This window comes from Coturnix japonica, chromosome 4, assembly GCF_001577835.2.
Source record: "Coturnix japonica isolate 7356 chromosome 4, Coturnix japonica 2.1, whole genome shotgun sequence".
NCBI classification, from domain to species: Eukaryota; Metazoa; Chordata; class Aves; order Galliformes; family Phasianidae; genus Coturnix; species Coturnix japonica.
In genome coordinates, this window is record NC_029519.1 from 54,912,341 (window position 1) to 54,932,131 (window position 19,791).

Below are 19,791 nucleotides of genomic sequence, written 5' to 3' on the forward strand. Positions count from 1 at the left end.
CAATGTGATCAAAGCAGTTCATGCAGAAATCATACAGATATGGAACTTCCAACTCTTGTCATGTTAAGCAGTCTTTTTTGGACAATGCAGATATTAATGATAATTTAATCACTGACATGAAAGAGGTATCCAAATTGAGTTTAAGTAAGCAAGCCATGAATGCATTCAAGTTGCATCCTGTGAAATGAAGCACAAGTGGAAGACTAGATATAAAAGTGCTTTTAAAGTGGAAGAGCTCTTCCCTTCGTCTTTGTTAGAAAAGCTTTACAATTAGTACTCTTCTGTGAGTAATTCTGTGTTGTTACAAGTACAGTAAGAAGAAAATCTAATCTGTAGTTTTCAGGTCAGAGGATAGCTGTAGAAGATACAGTACTATGCTATCTTCCAGGTGTAACTTAATATCATTATTCAGTATTGAGTTTACCTCTATGTGCCTCGACTGACTGAAACTGGTTATTTCAGTTAAGTATGTTTAGTCAAGTGCGAAGTACGTGACCAGTCAATTTTGCTGTAATTACTCTGCTGTACAAGTATTGACATTTTCTATTTTACATATTACGTTTTATGGATTGTCTTCACACACTGGTCTGCAGATGTGATTTGCTCAAAAAAGTAGTTCTTGCAATAGAAGCTAGTTTAGAACATTGTTTTTCCTCATTAGATACACAAAAGTTTTTCAGGGGACAAATATAACAAAAATCTGTTAAAACACTGGTTTCAGAGTAGACCTGATAAGGAAGCTAGCACAAATGGTCTATTAAAATTGCCCTCTCAATGTAACCTTAAATACAAGCTAAATCGTAATAGATTATGCATCTGTTTTAAGACACTAAATCTCTGCAGGGAGTGCCAGAATTAATAGGTGATCTCATTAAATTGTAATCTAAAACAAGTGTGAAAGGATGCAGCTTCAGCTTCAACCTTAGCCTTATGGTAAGCCTAATGTGTACAAGCAGTCTTCAGCCAATGCAGTTCCTTCTAGAGAAGGTATTGGAAAAGAAATGGAATAAAGTACATCTGTGTGTCATTATCTCAAGTGTCTTTTTTTCTTCTGTACCTTATTTCACCATCTCGCCCTTGGGCATCTAGAACATTAGACCTTAGCATGTATCTATGCATCAAAAAAATCTTGTTGATTTCTACAAGAGCCTTTTCATACAGATACTAGATATATACACTCAAAAATAGTATGGACGCATACAGACATACATTTAACCATATCTCAGCATGCAACTCTAAAAATTTAAGTCTGATTTTTACGCTCTCAATCCACTTTAAACCCTAGGCTCATTCTTTCTGTTGCTCAGTGCTGCTTATATCACCAATTGTTTTGAAGCAACATCCAAGTAGCATTCTGTAGACTAAACTCTAAAAAACATTTGAGTACAGAGAATACAAATCTATACTTCAGTGCACCTTACCTCATGATCTCTTTGTGCTTGTTTTTCCAGTGCTTCAAATTCATCCACTTCTACCTTTTCCTTCAGTTTCTCCTTCATTTCATTTATTTCTGATTTCAACTGTTCATTTTCTAATACTAACTTATTGAAGTTATCTTGCAAAACATTGATCTCATTTACAGCAATATCCTGAAGAAAGAAACATGACAAGCTTTAGAAAAGGCTATTGGAATTTCCATCTTATTTCAAGGCGAATACAAGACAGGCTTACCTTTTCTATGGCTAAAACTTCACAGAGTTGCACAGATTCTTCAAAGTCTCTCTGAGTCTAGAAAAAGAATTGCTTTCAGTTAACTGATCGACAAGATCAAGCAAATTTATTATAATCCTTTTTGCTTTTCGCTGCCAGCCCTATTTAAATATCCAAGCTTACTGGCTCATTCACTACTAAAAAATACCACAGCTTCACAGAGCTGACCAAGATACTTCCTTACTAACAAGGTATAATTACTAAAGACATATAACAGAATATAGATGCTCTACAGATGAGTAAGGCTGTCTTACTGAGAACCACACAATGTATATACACTGCGTTAAGTGCTGTAGTTTAAACTAGTAGTCAGCTATAAGCACAATGAAGTTGTTCACTCACTTTCCCCTCCCAGTGGGATAGAGGAGAGAATCAAACAAAAACAACAAAGTGGAACTTGTGAGCTGAGATAAAGATTATTTACTGAGACATAAAAGGAAGAAAAAAGAAGAACAGTAATAATAATAGTGATAGTAATACATTCACTAAATAAGCAATGTGGAAGCAACTGATAACCACCCAGCAACTGATATCCAGCCAATAAGCAGTGGGAAGTCAATAAGCCCACTCAACTCCCATGCTTTTAAAGTTTCTTCACATGATATCAAATGGTTTGGAATATCTCATTGGCTGACTGTAGGTCAGCCTTCCTGGTTCTGCCTCTTCCAAGCTCACCACATCTCTTAGCCCCCCTTGTAGTAGGACAGCACAAGAAGATATGTCTTTGGCTCTTTGCAGCCACTGTTCAACAACTAAAACATTCCTGTGTTATCAACACTGTTTTTCTCCCAAAGCCAAAACACAGCATCACTCCAGACACTATGAAGAAACAACTTTGTCCAAGCTGAAACCATGACAGTAAGACAAACTGAAGACGTTATGATGTTACCCAATTCATGTTAGGTCCGTCAATCCATTCTGTTTCTTGAATTTGATCAGTACCATTAAAATATTGGCTGTCACGTTCAGAACCCTCCACTAACATAGCTGAAAAGGAAGATGCATCAATAAATAATGAACAGAAGTAAGTTTTTAATTGGGAATCAAGAATTTTATCAAAGGTCTCATCACATTGGAAACAATGATTCAGCGACAAAGATGTAAAATGCAGTAGGACTTCTAAGTCTCGTGATTTTCTTTTATGAAAGTGAACAGCACTTCAGTTCAGTTTCTGTGCTTACACTGAGCAGCCTATCACAGGTTAATGAAGATTTAAAAAATCCAGAATATATACCTATATATAGATTAGGAAAAGTGTTTAAGGGTCAAGAAAAAGTCAAAGCAACAGTATTCTGCAATATTTGAAGACAAGATATATTTTTCCCATAAGAAAAATTTGAAGCAACTTGACAGATGAATGGGTAATAAGACTGTACAGAGATGCAATTCAGCATCAATACTGCCAAGTTATTTTCTTATCTTCATTCCAGTTCTCTTTATTCCATGGTCTAGGTCCTCTAGTAAGTCCTCCAACTAAAGTTTGATATTTGAGTAATGATTTTTCCGTGTCTGCTAACGTGTTGAGTTTTACTCCTTATCTTCCTCCCCAGCTCCTATTTTTTTCCAGGAAAACATTAGCATTTTTTAAAATTTCCGTACAAGCCAAGTGCATTTGCTTACCAAAACAAACAAGAGAACCTCCCTTACGCTCTTAGAGGTGACCTTCTTACTTTCTTTGAGAAGCTAACCAACGCCTGTGAAGTTACCTGACATATCCTACATATTATTTCACCTAGGATGGCAAGACTCAAGCTTCCAAAGCTTCCATTTTTAAAAATCAAACACTTTTATTTCCATCACAGTAGCTATCTGTATTATTGCAGCTGAACCCACTCCACTTCCAGGCAGTATTCTTTGTTCACAGACAAACGTAATTCCCTTTGAAAGCAAAGTTAATGTTTTTTGGGTTCACAGAACAGCTTGAATAGCATAGTGGTAACTAAATGTATTATTAGCAAGTGAAATGGATTTTTAATTTAGATTTACAAAATAAAGATTGTTCTTCATATTTAGGTCTCCATTTCAGTGCTGCTTTACAGAATTTTCTGCACAAGAAAGGATACTTACAATCCTCCGCCTCTGGTAGCGATGACAGAGATATTTTCATTTTTTTTGTTGTGGTTAACATTGTTTTTTCAAAATTTTCAAAATAGTCCGCATTTTCCTGGTTTATTTTACCAGGAGCCCATGTAACTCTCCTTTTTCTCTTGGCCTTTAGAGGGGAGAAAAACAAAACAAATCTAGAATTTACAGAAAGTAAAATTGAAGCACCAACTGGAGAATGGATGTTGCGTTAGTCTGGTGTTCCAACAGTCCTGTATCCTAACCAGCTGCTTATTTTGTTTTGCAGTTTCTTTAAAACTGAACTACAGTCTAACAGTTTGAAAGCAAAGCTCTTTGCTGTCTGTTCTCTGCAAAGCAGCATTGAATACTCAGAAGTTATTTAAAAATTTACTCCTTCAAAACGCTTGAGAAAATTGCCTTGACTATCATTTACACTTATAATCACATTAAAACCAATGGCTAAGGACTGCTTAACTCAAGTTTTTTTCATTTTTGCTATAATCCTGTGCATTTGTATCAGTTTTTGACAAGTATTTCAGAGTGAACAAAAAAGGTTTAGGAAATCTGCTCTTACTTTAGCATTCTGTTTTGACGAGAATGAGGCAGAAGTCACCAGCATCTCAGTTAAGTTTCGTATTCTGTCCTCCTGCATTTTTTGAAGTGAATTCTTCTCTTCCAACAGGTGGGCCAGCTGATCTTTTTCCATTGCATGAATCTGAGTCTTCATAGACACCTTCCATAAAATCATTAATAAATCATAATGATATTAAGCGTATCACACGAAACAGTACTTTATAAAGAACTACCAGGCTTGAGAAGTAACAGCGTGTACATACACTCCTTTAAGTCTAAAAGAGTTATCTCTAATCTTTGACAAAAACTAACAACAGTCTACAGTTTCCCAGGAAATGTAATATTTAAGAGGTTAAAATCACAAAACAAATCAACTACAGACTTTTCTAGAGTCTTAAAAATTCTCTAGTAAAAAAAAAATTATCTCAAACATAACAGTTTTAGGATGACCTTTCCACAGTGGTAGAAGCCCAAAACTCACCCAGAGCTACAACTGTTAAATAACATGCTTCTCTAATGTATGTTATCTCTTAAAACTTTAGGTATTGATAATTCATTCTGTAGTAAAGAGACTGTGTTACAGTAACTAGCTTTTTGGCAACTTAGCCATAAGCTTGTGATATGTACATATTTGGTAATATTCATGTGATTTTCCAACATTTCTATATTTAATGTAAGTACTTTCCTGACTACTTATTATCTCAAAATATAACAAGCAAATCCTTAGGTGACAGTTTTTACTGCAAACTAATTTTTTAGGGAAAAACACTGACTTTTCTTTTTTTTTTTTTCCTGACTTCCCTCAGTCCCAAAAAATAAAGCATCTTCAGATGAGTTATGTAATCTAAACAGTATGTGCCAAAATGTGATTTTTTTTCTCCATGCTCTATATTTTATCATCTTATCTCTTACAACACTTGCAAGATTCTAATCAACAAGTACTATTTTTTTGGACAAAGTTGAACTTGAGAGACTACACTGTTTGGTGGGATGCACCCACCTGCTGCTGCTGCTGCCAGCTCTCTCCCCTTCCAAAACAGATGCTCAGCCTATATGCGATATAGATGTTGCCAGTGATCTTACACAGTTGCAGCTTATTGCAGCTTTGGCTGAACATCAGTTTTGAGGGGAGAAACAACACTTCATTTGGGAATTTTAATTGTAATACATTGGGTTCTGATTCTACCCAGAGGTACATACACATACATTTTACAGATACTATATGCTACAAACTCTGTATACACTACACTTTATATATACACACTGTAAAAAGAAACACAAGTGTGTATATATACACACACACATATTTACATAATAAATGCATAATTTACATAATAAATTAATAAATAATTTATATAATAAATTCTTACTTCCTCCAGTTGCTTCTTCAAATCTAGAATTTCTTTGCGATATCTCTTCAGCAAGGCATCATCGTCAAGCACTTCGTTGACTTTTGGAGTGTTCTTCATTCTTTTAGCTGTGTTGGCAAACTGGAAGAGCAACCATATTCTCTCACTTACAATAGTTAAATAAATCAAAAGTGCAGTTATCTCATTTTTCCCCAACAGAGTTAAAAGAGTAGTTGACTGATGAAAAAAACACATTTAAACAAAATTACACCTAACCATTTTTAATTACTATAAAGCTCATCACTAGGTTGTTACTCTCCCTTCTTGTAGAAGCTGCCTAAAATGTTATTAGAGACTTGTAGTTCTGCTTGCAAAAGGAAAATAAGAAAAAAAAGGATTTATCTACTGCCACTGAGGCAGGAGAGAAAGCTTTGTTTCAGCTGCTTAAAAGGCTTCAAGCTAGCCAACCTAGCATAACAAAGTGAATGGGAAGAAACACAGAGTATGAACTGGATGTACTTCATGTCCAAAGTGAACAGAGGGCATTTAGAAGATTCAAGCAACTGAATGCCCCCACCCACTACATTTTTCCCCCACGCCATCATTATTAATTCTAGTCAGGATAATGCTTAAAAACAGGCAAGAACTTTTACCTGGAGGGTGCTGAGTGTCTCATCAAAAGAAACAGGAGTTATTGTGCAAATGATAACCGTCTTTGCATTTCCTCCTAGGGAGTTCTGCAAAATTCGAGTCAGCTTGCAGTCTCTGTAATTTATGAAACTAGTGGGAAATGAGAAGAAAGAAAAGGAAAAAATGTATTACTGCATGGAAAAGCAAATACATTTTCTAAAGGTGACAGATCATTTGAAAGAGTAATCAATACAAAATATAATCTTAATAAATTAAAGTGCTTTATGTATGATTTATTAATGACTGATCTCAAAACAGGTATGTCAACAGAACAGCTTACCCAGATGGGTCATCACAGAGTTTTTTGATAACTTGACCCAGAATGAACAAGCTCCGGTTTATATTGCAGCCCTCCTTCAGTCGGACACCTATGTATTACACAGTGTTATAGTTGAAAAACAACAACACATTTTCAGTAAGTTTTTTCTGCAGCATTATTCTCAGAGGGACTGTCCCAGAGTTAAATGACAAGTACCACACTGTTACCAGCATTAAATCCTCTAGGACTGTCTAGATTAATCAAATTAGTCATCTATGAGAAATTAGCACTAATAATCTTTAATTTGTGGGCAGTCAGGGCCATAGAAATATGAACTGTTTGCAAAGTTCCTATCATATCTAGACATAATCAAATTTTGATAATATTGGCATATACAAAAAGATCTAGTAGAATCTAAGTATAACAAACCAGGTTTTGATACAGCTTCCTGGTTAGTTATTCTTTATTAAGAGATAATTTTAACTTATGTTATTCTCATAATACTTTTTTTTTTTCCCATTAAAAAAAGTTACAGGCATTTTTGTGCTTCATGCTGTCATTTAAATTAAGCTTGATTGTTAACAGAGCCACTTAGTTTACTCTACAGCTCTAAATTTAACAGTCCCTATAAAATTCTAAGGATTTCTTTACTGCAAACTATAAATCTTCATGCTTTTAGTTCAATATGGCACTTCTGCTGGATCTGCTACTGTAGAAAAGCCATATTAGTACTGAATTGTTCACCCTGTATAGTATTTCCAATATTTCCCTGGGCAGATCCTGCCTGCCAAGTAGAATAGATACTATGTATAAATAATATCACATCATTTCCTTTCCACCATGGGCTCTAATTAGATGTTAAATAACAGAAATGATCATCAGAAGAACATCATCTAACACTCACCCTCAGATCCTGTTTGACTTGCTCTTTCACTACCTGCCAGATCTACCAAATTCTGCAAATTAAATGTATCACAGGTTAGTTCTCAGTGCAATTTATTTTAAAGATTGTCCTACTTCTATGAAATTCTTAGCACAGACTTAAACTAAAATTATTCTTCAGAAAAAACAAACACGCTCTGCTCTTATTATTGGAAATAACCTGAAGCCCCATAAAACATCAGCCACCACTTTCAATGCATTAAGGATATGAAACGAGATCATATGAATTCTATTAATGCTATGAACGAATGGTATTTCAACCTTGCAGTGCAGCTTCCCCTACCCTCAGTAAAAGGCAAAGATCATTTCTCAGTACAGAAGTACTAACTACAAATTCAAGCCTTAAGAAGCTGAATCAGCTGTCTCTTTCCTTGACTGCCATTCTGAGGATAGTAAAAACAGAAATTAGAGGTCAGATGAAAAAACTTCACTCTGAATATGGTTCAAAATTGACTGCAACTTCACAGCATCCCATAAAGACTCCTCTGAGCAAGGAGCCATTGCTTTTAGTAGCTGCTGTTTCAGAACTGTAAAGTCCTATACAAACTTCACCAAGCAGTAGTAGAACAAAAAGGCCAAAAAAAGTCTCCTCCCACCCTGTTTATAGAGGTTATTACATAATCACAAGGAACAGCAATACAGGAGATGGAGTGTTGGAAGTGTAGGGTTCACTAGCAATGAATAGATGGGAAAAAAGTGGGCAATAGCTCAGATTCTGCACATCAGAATTGCCTTTGGTGGGAAGATTACCCTCTGGATAACACCCAAGGAATCTCCCTCTATACAGATGATGAGAAACATGACACATATGTAAGAAATGTTTGATTGAAATCAACAAGACATGCTAATAATGTCATTATAAAATAACATTCTTCTTACATACAATCTGCAACGGTAAGCTCTCTACTTAAATACCAGTTAATAACATCTTACCAAATGGGACACCATCACTGCTCCATCGCAGTTTGCATTTGCAGGGTCACTCCGTTCTCTGCTTTCAATTATCTAGAAAAAGGAAACAGTAAGTTACTGTCATTTAAAAGAATAAAAAACCCAGCAATCTCATAGTGAAATTCTTACCATTCTGAAGATGGTATGAGAACGGCTGCTACGTTCATTCATTTTTGTTTCTCCATAGTGGCGATTTTCTGTCAAAAAAGCAATATTGAAATATTTCTGTTTATATTCCAAAACTCTGATTTATGATTAAGATTTTGAAGAGACATCCATGATTCTATACAATTTAACACTGCTCCAGAACATCAGCTGGCACTGGCTAAACAACTTACTTTCTCCTTTTCTGATCCACTCCATAACTTGCTCTGGAGAAACAACCACTTCTTCAATCAGGTCTTCAACATATGTATTTCTCTTAAAATAAACAAGCAATGATAACAACAACAAAATAGTAATAAATATTTTACCAAACTCTAAAACACATGAACACACGAAGTTAACATAACTACGACTTATTATTGCACAACTAAAAGTTAACTGGTTTCTGTGAATGCAGATAATAAAAATTTAGACTTACATCAGAACTATCACTTGAAAAGGGGGAAGAAAAAATAATAATGATAAAAAAAGATCTAGAAAGTGTCTTAAAAATAAAACTAGTAAGGGAAATTCCCTCAGAAAAGGTACAGAAAAATATTACCTTAATGTTACAAGGTCATAATCATACAGTTAATAAAACTGAACTCTCCCCAGGCTCCAATAACATTGGTCAATTTAGGTAATCAAAATAAATAAATGAATAAATATCCAGTTTGTTTGCTACAAAGCTTAGCATTGAGAAAGAAAGGATGGCATTGCAATTTATTTTTCCCTATGGTCTATCTCACTAAATAGTTCTATGATTTTACCCAGTGATTACAAGTAGAAGAAAAGAATATCAATTTTGTTGATTACATAACAATGCTATTAAAGCAATTCTGTGTATGTTTTTGAAGAATTCTATAACACTCTGCCAGGGGATCAATATCATTTCTGTGGTTTCATTAATGGGACAATTCTCAAGTATTCACTATTTTTATTAAATAAAAATATATTTTCTTGGAAAGCTTAAAGATAAAAGTGTACATTTATAAACATGTATTCAGCTAAGCCAGCAACAACAAGCCCAGCTTCACTGTTGTTATTCTATTACATCAACTGTCCTTCTGCTCACTTTGAAGATAATTACACAGTTTGATAAGGAAACATTTTTTTTACTAGATGCCTCTGAAAGCTTTTTCCCCCCCCATCAATACCAAGTAAATACTAGTGCTATTCTACATAACAATCCTTACATTACATAACATCAACTTACATTAAAATCCTCACGAATTCCTAGAGGCTTTTTTTTCCTTATGTTGCAAAGCAAATCTGTGATGGTTTCATTGTAGATTTCCATGTAAGAAACTCTTAATAAAAATTCTCTATCTGGAATCTAATGAACATTGGAAGAAAAAAATAAAAATAAAATAAATCAGCCTATGGAATGAACAGCTTTTAATGCAGGTATTCTGAACTCAAAGTTATATATTTGGATATCATTTCACAAATTTCTTTTCACTGTCTCCCTTCCACACAAGCATCTACAAATACAGACCAACTTATTTCTATTCAATCTCTTCCAAGCTGCATTAATAATGTATCATCTTCAGCAAGCTAAAAAAATCAAGTATTTACACAGCTCTACAGAAGCGTAGCAAGAGATCTCTCTCACTTGGCTGTCCTTTCCATATTAAATCCACTCCTGTTTATGCTTTCATCTCTCTGTATACCTTGACTTAACTTTCTTTTTTACTGCTGCTGCTTCTTTCTCTACCTCCACAGTAAAGAACACTGGGATGAAGGCTGCACAGTGGATTGCAGCACCATGGAAAGTTTTCTTGGCTTAGAGTCTGTTTTGTAGATCCTAAAATACTCTGCACCCCTTGGAACATTTGAAATATCACAACTGATATCAATAACCTTCAGCCCTCAAGGCAGAAGTATTCTGTAAATTATATTCTAATTTATACCTTCTCCTTATACCTAATTACATTGCAGGATTTAGGCTCTTGAATTGCTGCATTTGTTGCACAGGATTCTTCCCAGCAAAGAAAGGACGACATAATATACATTCATTAATCTGAAAATATGCGGTATAATATATCAGTCCAGCTGGGTTTCACGCATGTCTGTACAGATAACTACAGCAGAGCTGGACAAAAGCCAGATATATCAAAGCCACTGCTTTTTCTCAGACAGACCAACAGAGCTCAATGTTTGAATTTGAGGGTTCGGGCCATCTCTAGTGGGCTCAGATTATCGAGAAAACTTAAGCAACAGTTTCATAATATGAAGTCAGTTTCTTGCATGCTGTTTCTCACATTCTCTTATCAGTCTGCTGTTCCATTCCCCGGCACAGAGGGCTTCAGCACTGTATGTTTATATGGCACAGTCCTAGGGAATCTCTTCTAGTATGGTTCCAGCCCATGTTATACCAAAATTCATAGACTTTAGGAACTGTTAGAATTGGCCAATCTGCCTATGATTCTTTTGAACACCTGAAATAAGTAAACTCTTTTTCATATTCCCATACTTCAAACAAATAAAAAGTCTCTCATATTGCTGACTTTTGGAGCAAGTTTTAAAATAGCAGAATAAATAATGAAGTTCCAAATAACCTTGTCTATGCTGGTAATTCAAGTTTCATGAGAACTGTTTTGTTATTGACTTGATTCCAACTATGTTATTTTTTAATTAATCACATCTCTGCAAGCTTAGCAAAGTAACTGCAACACAGAGCCCAAATACAGTTTGTTTCCTTTGCAAGTTCCTTAATACTAAAACTCATTTCTCTATAATATTCAGATATATCGTTAGCCCTTTCAGTTACTTCAGTTTCATAGAGACACCCACCTCGCAAATAATTTTGAAGACGTGTTGAACTGCCTTAGGAATAATGCCCAGGGAATCGTCGTTTCCCATCATTGTGTACGTCTTCCCTGAGGCAGTTTGTCCATAGGCAAAGATTGTCCCTAGGAAGATGGTTACATTTTGTTGATTATTTAGAAGTTACATTATACAAACAGGAGTTAAGTACAGTTTTAATACTTACCATTGTAACCTTGAATGGCTGATTGTATAATTGGCACAGCTACGGCTTCATATACTTGCTGAGTGTTGTCACAAGAGTGAAAGACGCGATCTTAATTAAAAAAAAGAGAAAGAAAATAAAGCATGTTAGTGCATTGCACTGTGAGTCAAAAACAAGATGTCATCTTACTTGGGAATGCTGACTTCAAATCCAGTGTCACAAATATCACAGCTTTTCATAGGTAACTCAGACATCAAATGTAATTGTTATACTTCTATGACAGACTTTTAAAGAAGAAAAAAATATGAAGCTCAGAACCAAGATCCATCAGGAATTTGGCTTTAAAGGCACCATTCCTGGACCAGCTTACAACAAAGTCCTGTGTGCCTCAGTGGAACACTTTCATATCTGTGAGGCTGGGAGTTGGGGGAGAACTACAGTGCTGCAAAAGCTGAGGTGACTGCTGTTAGCATACTTTCCAGTCAGATTAATGAGGGTCTGTGCAAGCAATGAAGTTAACTGACATAGGCTAGTTTAGCAATAGGGATCAGTACATTATTTAGCAAAAGAAATCAATGTGTACTAGTTCTAAAGCTTTCCATTTCAGCTTTGCTTGGTTGTTTCCCTTAATGATTCTGCTTCATGAGAAGCCCTGGAGACATAATAGACTACTTTTATCTTCCTGCTCACAAGGTGCAAGGACTTTTCCCTCATATTTCTCATATGTTGTTTTGGGTTATAGTATACTAAGAGAGTTGCTCATTACGACATACAAGCAGTGGAAATTTACCAAATTGGGGAAAAACAACAAGAGGGCAGCAAAAAGTCACCACGATGAAGATGGAAAAATGAGGAGGAAGTAATTGGTCTAAGACCACCATAGGCCCCTACCATGCACACCCAGAAGGACATTAGCATATATTAATGAGTTCTTGGAAAAGAATACATAGGTATACCAGTGTTACAGAGTGTTCTGAGATAGAGTGTTCCTGATTTGTCAAGTCGCCAGGTACACACCGTGAGGATAAGGGAATGCTGGGTGCCAGTCGCTTTCTCATTCTTACCATAGTTGAAGACTTTTGTACCATTCACTTCCGAAACAGTATTGCCCTCACTCTTCCAGTAAAGCGATGCTTTGTCTTCTAGAGCGCTTTCCCTAAAGAGAAGGACTCCCCGTTAACCACACAATTACACTTCGGCTTTGCCCACTCGCTGTGGCCCCCATTCCCATCACGGCCCGCCAGCCCGGCCCACCCCCGAGGCCGCGCACAGCGCTGACACCAGCCCTCCTCCCTCAGACCCGCTCCCCCCGGACAAGCTCTCACCTGGCGATGAGCGGCCGTACTCGCACGCAGACCGTCACGGCCCCCTCGTCCGCCATCCCCACGGTCGCAGTGCAAGAGGCCGTTCTCGTGGGTACGCGCCGCTCGGACGGAGACCCGCAGCCCCCCGCGCTGCGCCCCGCACACTGAGGAGGCAGCGCCACAACCGCTGCCCGGATTTGAACTGCTCCCGGGGCCGCTTCCTATTGGCCCGTGCTGCGCAGGCGCATTGGCTGAGCGGCCACTAGGCAACAACTGGGGGGGGAAGGAAGGGAAGGAAGAGAAGGAAGAGAAGGAAGGGAAGGAAGAGAGAGCGAGGGGCGTTGAGGAGCCAGCAGAGATCAGAAAAGAAAGCACATGCCATTCACGTTCAACAGCAAGTGCCTTACAGTTGCTTTATTAAATGAATAAACTAATGTTTAAACTTTTAAAACATTTTTCTTTTCTCTGTATTTTAATCATCATCCCCTTCCTCCTCCTCAGCTTCCTCCTCCTCTTCCTCCTCTTCTTCCATGCCTTCTCGATCTTTTTCTTCCTGCGCAGCCTTGAAAGCCTGCTCCTCTTCCACTGTGGGGTCTGTGGCCTCCTTGATCTCTGGCCCATCAGGGTACTCGGGCTGCACAGGCGGAGGCAGTGCAGGTGTGAGGTTTCCCAGGCTGTATTTGTGCCCCCAGCCAAAGTAGATATTGCCGAATTTCCTGAGAAAGATAAGTGAAAGATCACACCATCACTCCAGAGCAGAATATCAGTGGGGATAACTCACTCCCAGGGTTCCTTATTGTGCTGTGCACGTAATTGCTGTGGTGCAGGTTCCCTAGAAGAGGTATGGCCTTACAAAAAGCCATATCGGTAATGTGACTGATGGTGAATTCACTGATCCAGCTCTGTTAGAGCAGGTCCAGAGGAAAGCCATGAAAGTGATGAGAGGGCTGGAACACATCTGCAAAGAAGGGCTGAGGGTGCTGAGATGGTTCATCCTGGAGAAGGCTCCAGGGAGACCTTACTGTGGCCTTTCAATACACAAAGGGGGCTTATAAGAAAGATGGATAGGGACTTTTGACAAGGGCATCTAACAATACAATCAGGAATAATAGTTTTTAACTGAGAGGGTAGATTTAGATTTTATATAAATAAGAAATTCTTCACTATGAGGGCAGTAAGGCTGCCCAGGGGGGCTGTGGCTGCTCTATTGCCTGGAGGTGTTCATAGGCAGGCTGGATAGATGGGGCTTTGGGCACCTGGTCTAGCAGGAGGTGTCCCTGCCCATTGCAGGTTGGTTGGAAATAAGTGATCTTTAGAGGCCCCTTCCAACCCAAATCATTATGTGATTCAACAGCCTTCCACTTAAAAATCTCCCAGTGCTAAAACAATGCATGCTATACTCTGTCACCTCTATTTTGCATTGTGACTTCAACTTCACTTTAGTAACATAGATCCATTTCTGACACCAGCTCCAGTGCCAATTTAAAAGCTCCCACTCTTAGTTAACTGTGCTGTATATAGTGGAAACCAATGAAACTAAGAACCACAGATTTAAGATTTCATTTTTGTAAAAACCACTGCAGTCTCAGGAACACAGGTTTTAAATTGAGGACTGCAGCCAAATCTCAACTGGACAATTTACACTCATTAGCTTTATGCTAGCATTTCCAGTGATTCTTCATTTTTGCTCTTGAACACACACTGTTGCTGTTAAACTTTCTTTCCCAGTCTCAGAATTAGTTACAGTTCAGTCGGTAAATTAAAGATAAACCAGATTTGACTTCAACAGATATGCATGAATTCAGTGTGTAGAATTTGTGTTGTAACTATGTCGACTCAGTACTCACGTGCCACATGCAAAAGCATATGCTCCAGGCCATCGGTTCGACCGAAGGATTGCAATAGCATATTGAGGGGTCAGCTTTGCAGAAACTGAAGCTGTCCAAGCAGGGACGTTTTGAATTCCTGGAGACAGTCAAATACACACTCTATGAATAAATTGGCTTAAGAGCCACTACATTTAAGACTGAGCGACAAGGCTGTCACAGAATTCAAGCAATGATTATATTAAGATGTGCATTAGACAATCTAAGTCTCTAGCAATATAGACACTGTATTCAGACAGGTTGTTTGCAGGGAGAGTTATCAGACAGATGGTGGCAGCCACATTCAGAAAATACCATGCTCCTGAAATGCAGTGCTACTCACTGCTATTTCTTTCATCAATAATTGTTTAATGCTGATGGATAAACTGAATATGTATTTCACCCTGATAAAAAAAAATGGAGATATAATTTATATTATCCTATGCTATAATCTAGTATTCAGGTTTGCATAGTGCTGTGATTTGCTGCAGTTAATGTGCTACAGAATATAAATTCTCACTAATATATCTGTATATGGGTACACATTTATTTACATGTGCACACACTATTTTGTCTATAAAGATGATGGAAAGATAGCTGAATATATTTCATATGTAAACTGTCCTGAACTTGGAGTAGCCTGACACATCTGAGGAATTTTTTCCTCTTTATTCTCAGCAAGACTGTTAGCTAGAAAACCCAGAGATTACAGTTCTAATGTCAGTAGTTTTAACATCAGTACTGGTAACCATTTTGTATTTGATTCATTTTGTAAAAGAACAATGGCAAACTACATCATTCCACGAAGCACCAGAGGCCTATCGCTTCAAATGGTTACTGCCTAAATTTCCAGGGACTTGCTATCAAAAACTTTGTACTCTGAAGAATACCTTCATCTTCAGAGACTGGAGTAAGAAGAGGAGGTCCTATTTCTTGCTGTAGCTCTTCTGGCTCCTCCTTCTCCTCCTCCTCCTCCTCTTCAGCTTCTTCTTCTTCCTCTGATTTTTGTAAAGGGTTAAACCAAACACAGCGACCCTATCAACGACAAGGAAGAATCACAAATACATGCAACAATCAGTGAAAGAATGTAAGCCAGCTTAAATAATTGGTTCAGACACACGCACACGCAAGAGTAGGGAGATAAGAAAGAATATACACGTTCCACAACTGGGATATCATAGGCAGGCTGTTGTCTCTTTACCCATTATTCATTCCTTACCCCTGCTTACTGTTTCAGAATAATCTCATGCATCTGTCATGAGCTTTCTGTTATTTTGGTGTATTTGATTCTTTTAACAATCCATGCTGATGGCAGATGCTGGACTTCAGCAAAAAGACAAAAATCCTATTCTTACTGAGATTGTACCTTAAAGCACTCATTTGTTTCAATATTCATTTTGCAAGGGGATAATAACTTGTTGCTGGCCTTATTGATTACAGCCATGCAGATATTATCCATCTCTTCCTTGTCAGGCACAGAGCGTGAAGATGCACAGAAGATGCACAAAACATCCTTTCCCTCTACGCCTGAGCTCAAGTCCAAAAAGGCTCCTGAAACATGTGTGCAAATTCATACCCATCTCCATCCTTGTGCAGACCTGTATGCTGTTTTTCAGTTCAACCCTTAAAAACACAGAAGGCACAAGAAATGCCACTATGTGACATGAGCTTTTATACCAAATTGACCTTATGTTAAGAGTGAACAGCAGCTCAAGAAGACAAGAAGCTTGTACTACAGAGAAAAAGGTATGCAAGGTCAGTGTTACCTTTGCAAGCTCATACCTGTTTCAAAATACTCGGTACATGGTGTACCCATGTAGACAGAGACTCCACCATTTCAAGTGCAGGAAGAGGTTCAAAATCAGGGTTTTCTTCAAAGTCTCCTCCTCCCCCTTCCTCATCTTCATCTCCTTCTTCCTCTGCAAACCGGTAATATCCAAGGGGACTGACGTGGGTTCCTGCTGAGATTCGAGCTATCTGTGCACGCAGGTAATTGGCTTCATTTCCAGGGAATGGAGGGAAGCTTACAATAGGAGCATCGAGCCTTCCAGTGAAAAACTTCTTGATTTTCCTGGCACAGACAATCTGTGCTGGTGTCACTGGAGGCAACTTCACCCAGGGATCACCTGGCTCATTACAAACAAAGTAAATGTATTTATTAGTCCCAGTTCCATTTTCTTCTTTTGGAATGACAGGTGGGGGCTTATAGGTGGACTTTGGTGGTTCATTTTTTTCTTTTTCCTCATCTTCATCTTCAACCTCATCCGTTTCTTTATCTCCTTCATCAATAACATCTTCCTCTTCTTTTTCCTCCTCTTCCTCTTCCCCCTCACGGTACTGAACTTCAGCTATAATATAATTCTTCTCCCGTCCCAGAATTCTGCCCCAGAAGCGACAGGTCTGGATTGGCTGAACAGTAACGAGTTTTTTAAGGGCAAGAAATATGAGATATGTTTCGTCTCTGCTCAAGCCAATTCCACCCTGTTCAAAATAGAAGGCGGTTTCCATCATGTTAGGTAGAGGATTCTCTCCCTAGTAAACAAAATCATGAGTTAGAGCTGAAGAATAATAAAAGTATCTATTTGAAAGACTGAACAAGATATCCACTGAAAGTTATACTTCACTCTCTCAAAGTACTTTGCAGGAATTCATTTATTACATCTTTCACTATTGTTTAGAAAAATTAAAAATGCCGCAATAAGGATAAAGAAGAAAACAGATAAACTCCAGCTTTTAGAATTCAAGATCTCAAATCTCAAACTCACTATTAACTATTGCAAAATAAGGAAAGTCAGAATTCTCATAAAGGATCTTCAAAAGACTTCACTGCTTTTGCATGTTTACTATAAGAGGCCAGAAACAAAACTGTGTTTACTTGAGTTTGTGAAAGAGGAATTTGGGAAAAACATAAAATGTATTTTATACATTTAGATACCAGGTCAACACTATTTATCTGAAATTCACACGATTCTATGTAATAACCTGTCATAAAGCTCCCTGAATTATTTAAGAGGGAATTTCTTAAGGCTAGTATGAAATATTGTCCCCTGCTCTTACTGGGATCAGTAATGCTCCGGCTGGCTTGTGGGATGCAGAACTAGGCCAATAATGAGGATTTCATTAAGAATTTACATTCAGTTTATCATCAGTCTTTCATTTCACAGGAGTAGGTGGATAAAGATTCTAAATTATACCCAGCAGGGTAGGGAATTTAGAAGAAGTAGTGCTGACTTCACATGGAATTTGTCTCACTTTTGCTTTATTTATTTATTTATTAAAGGTCAAAGGAAAATAGACAAAAGTATGAAAAATTCAAAATTCCTTTCTGGAACATTACACTTCCCTCCATTTTTTCTTTTACCACTGCATATCATATATCGTTGCTGTAAAATGAGTAATAGGCTATGGAAAAGATGCAAAACCATATACTCAATTGTTAGGATGTGTATTCTGTGTCATGAGAGGCAATACTGTGAGAGAGACCATAACATCCCCCCCTTTTCCTTTCCTGCCATCCATCTCTCCAGTATATTTGGTGGCTATATGTTTTGCTAATGATAACTCACTGTCTCTTCTTCTTGTTCTTCATCTCCTGCATCTGATTTGAGGAACAGGTTTTTGCGCAGTTCTGCAGGTTCAAACGATGGAAGAATCTCAGGTTCATCTCGAAGAGTATCCATTTTTTTCTGAAACTGATCTGCCTTCACATCCTTGCTAATGTTCTCAAATATATCTACTGGATTTGTGGGCCGTTCATCCAGGATTTTTATTAGCACATTAACAAGATGATCGTATCTGTCATATAAGTAGAAACGTAATTAATGTACTATATAAAAGACTTGGAATTTTTTATATTAAAAGTAGAAAATCACTCGGGGCTTAAGAGAAATAAGAATAGTTAGAAGAAAAGAGGACATGGAGGACTGCAGGAAATCAGACCTGAAACTAGCCTGTTTGTAACGTCCAGTCTTCCATTTTTTGTTTATCTCACACTTTACTCAGGAGTTACAGGAGAATTTAAACCTAATTAACTTCCCTTTGTTCTCTATAATTCCCCTTGTGAATTTTGTTTCTGAAAGATGGTGGACACACAAGTATAACGTAGTGATAAGATACTTCATTTGTAATGTATTCTCCCGTTCTATAACCTCTGCTACCCCTTGCCTTCTTAACATATCCCTTTGCCCTCTCATCAACACTTCTTTCATTTCCACTCCCACTTCTTTCCCCTTTCAATTTTGTTCCTTTTTCAGACTTACAAGTTCAGGCCAGATGTTACACTGCTCTGCAGCATATAGGCTTTTGCATTCTGAAATGCCAGCATTCGGTGTTCAGGATCTGGTGTTTGATCATCTGTCTGATCTAGTCCATAGCCTGGTTCATGTGGTAAATAAGGTCCATGCTCCCGTTCATAGTCTTGGTAGTGATCACGTCCTTCGTATCCCTGATAGGCATCTCTTGGTTCCTGACCTCCTGCTGGGTATGACTGATACATGCTTACTTCTTCTGCCTGATGAGAGTCTTGTCCTGGTGTGTATATCTGACAGAAGTTTATTTCTGGCACACGTTACTTGTAAGAGGCTTCTGTTCCCTGGGAGCGACAGAAATACTGAATTGGGGTCAGTGAATGATGTGCTTGTACCAGTGCATGAGCCTGGCCAGCAATCCCAGGGCAGGGCTCCTAGTAAGGTGCCTGTGACTGACCGCCACGCCTTCCCAGCCCTCCAGCTGATCAGACCTAGGCCATACCTCCCGGTTCTAACTGCGGAGGCCGGTAAGTCTCTCCTCCGGGTTCAAAGCCCTCAGAAGGCAGCCGCCCAGGCCCCCCGGTGTATCCAGGGGCTCTGCTCGGGCTCCCCGGCAGGCTCGGTCACGGCCAGACTCCTCAGCAGCCGCTCAGCGCCGCTCGCCACCGAGGTGAAGCGGCAGCCGTTGCCAGGGCAGCCGTTGCCGGAAGGGGTGGGCC

At 38.2% G+C, this 19,791-nt stretch overlaps 2 protein-coding genes across 5 annotated transcripts in view; both read right to left on the minus strand.

Annotated features, from left to right (window-relative positions):
• CENPE (centromere protein E) overlaps window positions 1–13,186 on the minus strand; it is a 37,193-nt gene extending 24,007 nt beyond the window's left edge. The window contains exons 1-17 of one of the 2 annotated variants that reach the window (XM_015862022.2): window positions 12,982–13,186; window positions 12,721–12,812; window positions 11,678–11,767; window positions 11,479–11,597; window positions 9,899–10,018; window positions 8,877–8,958; window positions 8,668–8,735; window positions 8,521–8,592; window positions 7,550–7,601; window positions 6,667–6,754; window positions 6,350–6,476; window positions 5,718–5,837; window positions 4,349–4,507; window positions 3,778–3,922; window positions 2,600–2,697; window positions 1,672–1,728; window positions 1,422–1,589 (exon numbers count right to left, since the gene is read on the minus strand). In XM_015862022.2, coding sequence (XP_015717508.1) covers window positions 1,422–1,589; window positions 1,672–1,728; window positions 2,600–2,697; window positions 3,778–3,922; window positions 4,349–4,507; window positions 5,718–5,837; window positions 6,350–6,476; window positions 6,667–6,754; window positions 7,550–7,601; window positions 8,521–8,592; window positions 8,668–8,735; window positions 8,877–8,958; window positions 9,899–10,018; window positions 11,479–11,597; window positions 11,678–11,767; window positions 12,721–12,812; window positions 12,982–13,037 — 1,713 coding nt within the window. In that variant the 5' untranslated portion in view covers window positions 13,038–13,186. The remainder of the gene's footprint in view (window positions 1–1,421; window positions 1,590–1,671; window positions 1,729–2,599; window positions 2,698–3,777; window positions 3,923–4,348; window positions 4,508–5,717; window positions 5,838–6,349; window positions 6,477–6,666; window positions 6,755–7,549; window positions 7,602–8,520; window positions 8,593–8,667; window positions 8,736–8,876; window positions 8,959–9,898; window positions 10,019–11,478; window positions 11,598–11,677; window positions 11,768–12,720; window positions 12,813–12,981) is intronic. The other variant, XM_015862021.2, reaches the window with a different exon arrangement.
• A 155-nt stretch (window positions 13,187–13,341) lies between these two features.
• LOC107313639 (radial spoke head protein 6 homolog A-like) lies at window positions 13,342–19,749 on the minus strand. Of its 3 annotated transcripts, none has more exons than XM_015862072.2 (7): window positions 19,575–19,749; window positions 19,085–19,416; window positions 18,392–18,620; window positions 16,608–17,357; window positions 15,716–15,860; window positions 14,808–14,925; window positions 13,342–13,676 (listed from the first exon to the last, which is right to left on the minus strand). In XM_015862072.2, the coding sequence occupies exons 2-7, from the start codon at window positions 19,318–19,320 to the stop codon at window positions 13,433–13,435; spliced, it is 1,722 nt and encodes a 573-aa protein (XP_015717558.1). In that variant the 5' UTR covers window positions 19,321–19,416; window positions 19,575–19,749; the 3' UTR covers window positions 13,342–13,432. The 3 variants fall into 3 exon arrangements, with proteins under 3 accessions (XP_015717558.1, XP_032300378.1, XP_015717559.1); XM_032444487.1 differs by having other exon boundaries at window positions 19,085–19,434; XM_015862073.1 differs by lacking the exon at window positions 19,575–19,749 and having other exon boundaries at window positions 19,085–19,568.
• Window positions 19,750–19,791: the final 42 nt, after the last annotated feature.

Bases quoted from the DNA above. Each gene is read 5' to 3' on its own strand.
- LOC107313639 (XM_015862072.2), bottom strand. From the start codon at position 19,320: ATGTATCAGTCATACCCAGCAGGAGGTCAGGAACCAAGAGATGCCTAT. The intron at 18,621-19,084 runs GTAAGTCTGAAA...CTTATATGACAG, and splicing joins GTAACATCTGGCCTGAACTT to ATACGATCATCTTGTTAATG. The intron at 14,926-15,715 runs GTATTCTTCAGA...GACTGTCTCCAG, and splicing joins TCCAGTCTCTGAAGATGAAG to GAATTCAAAACGTCCCTGCT.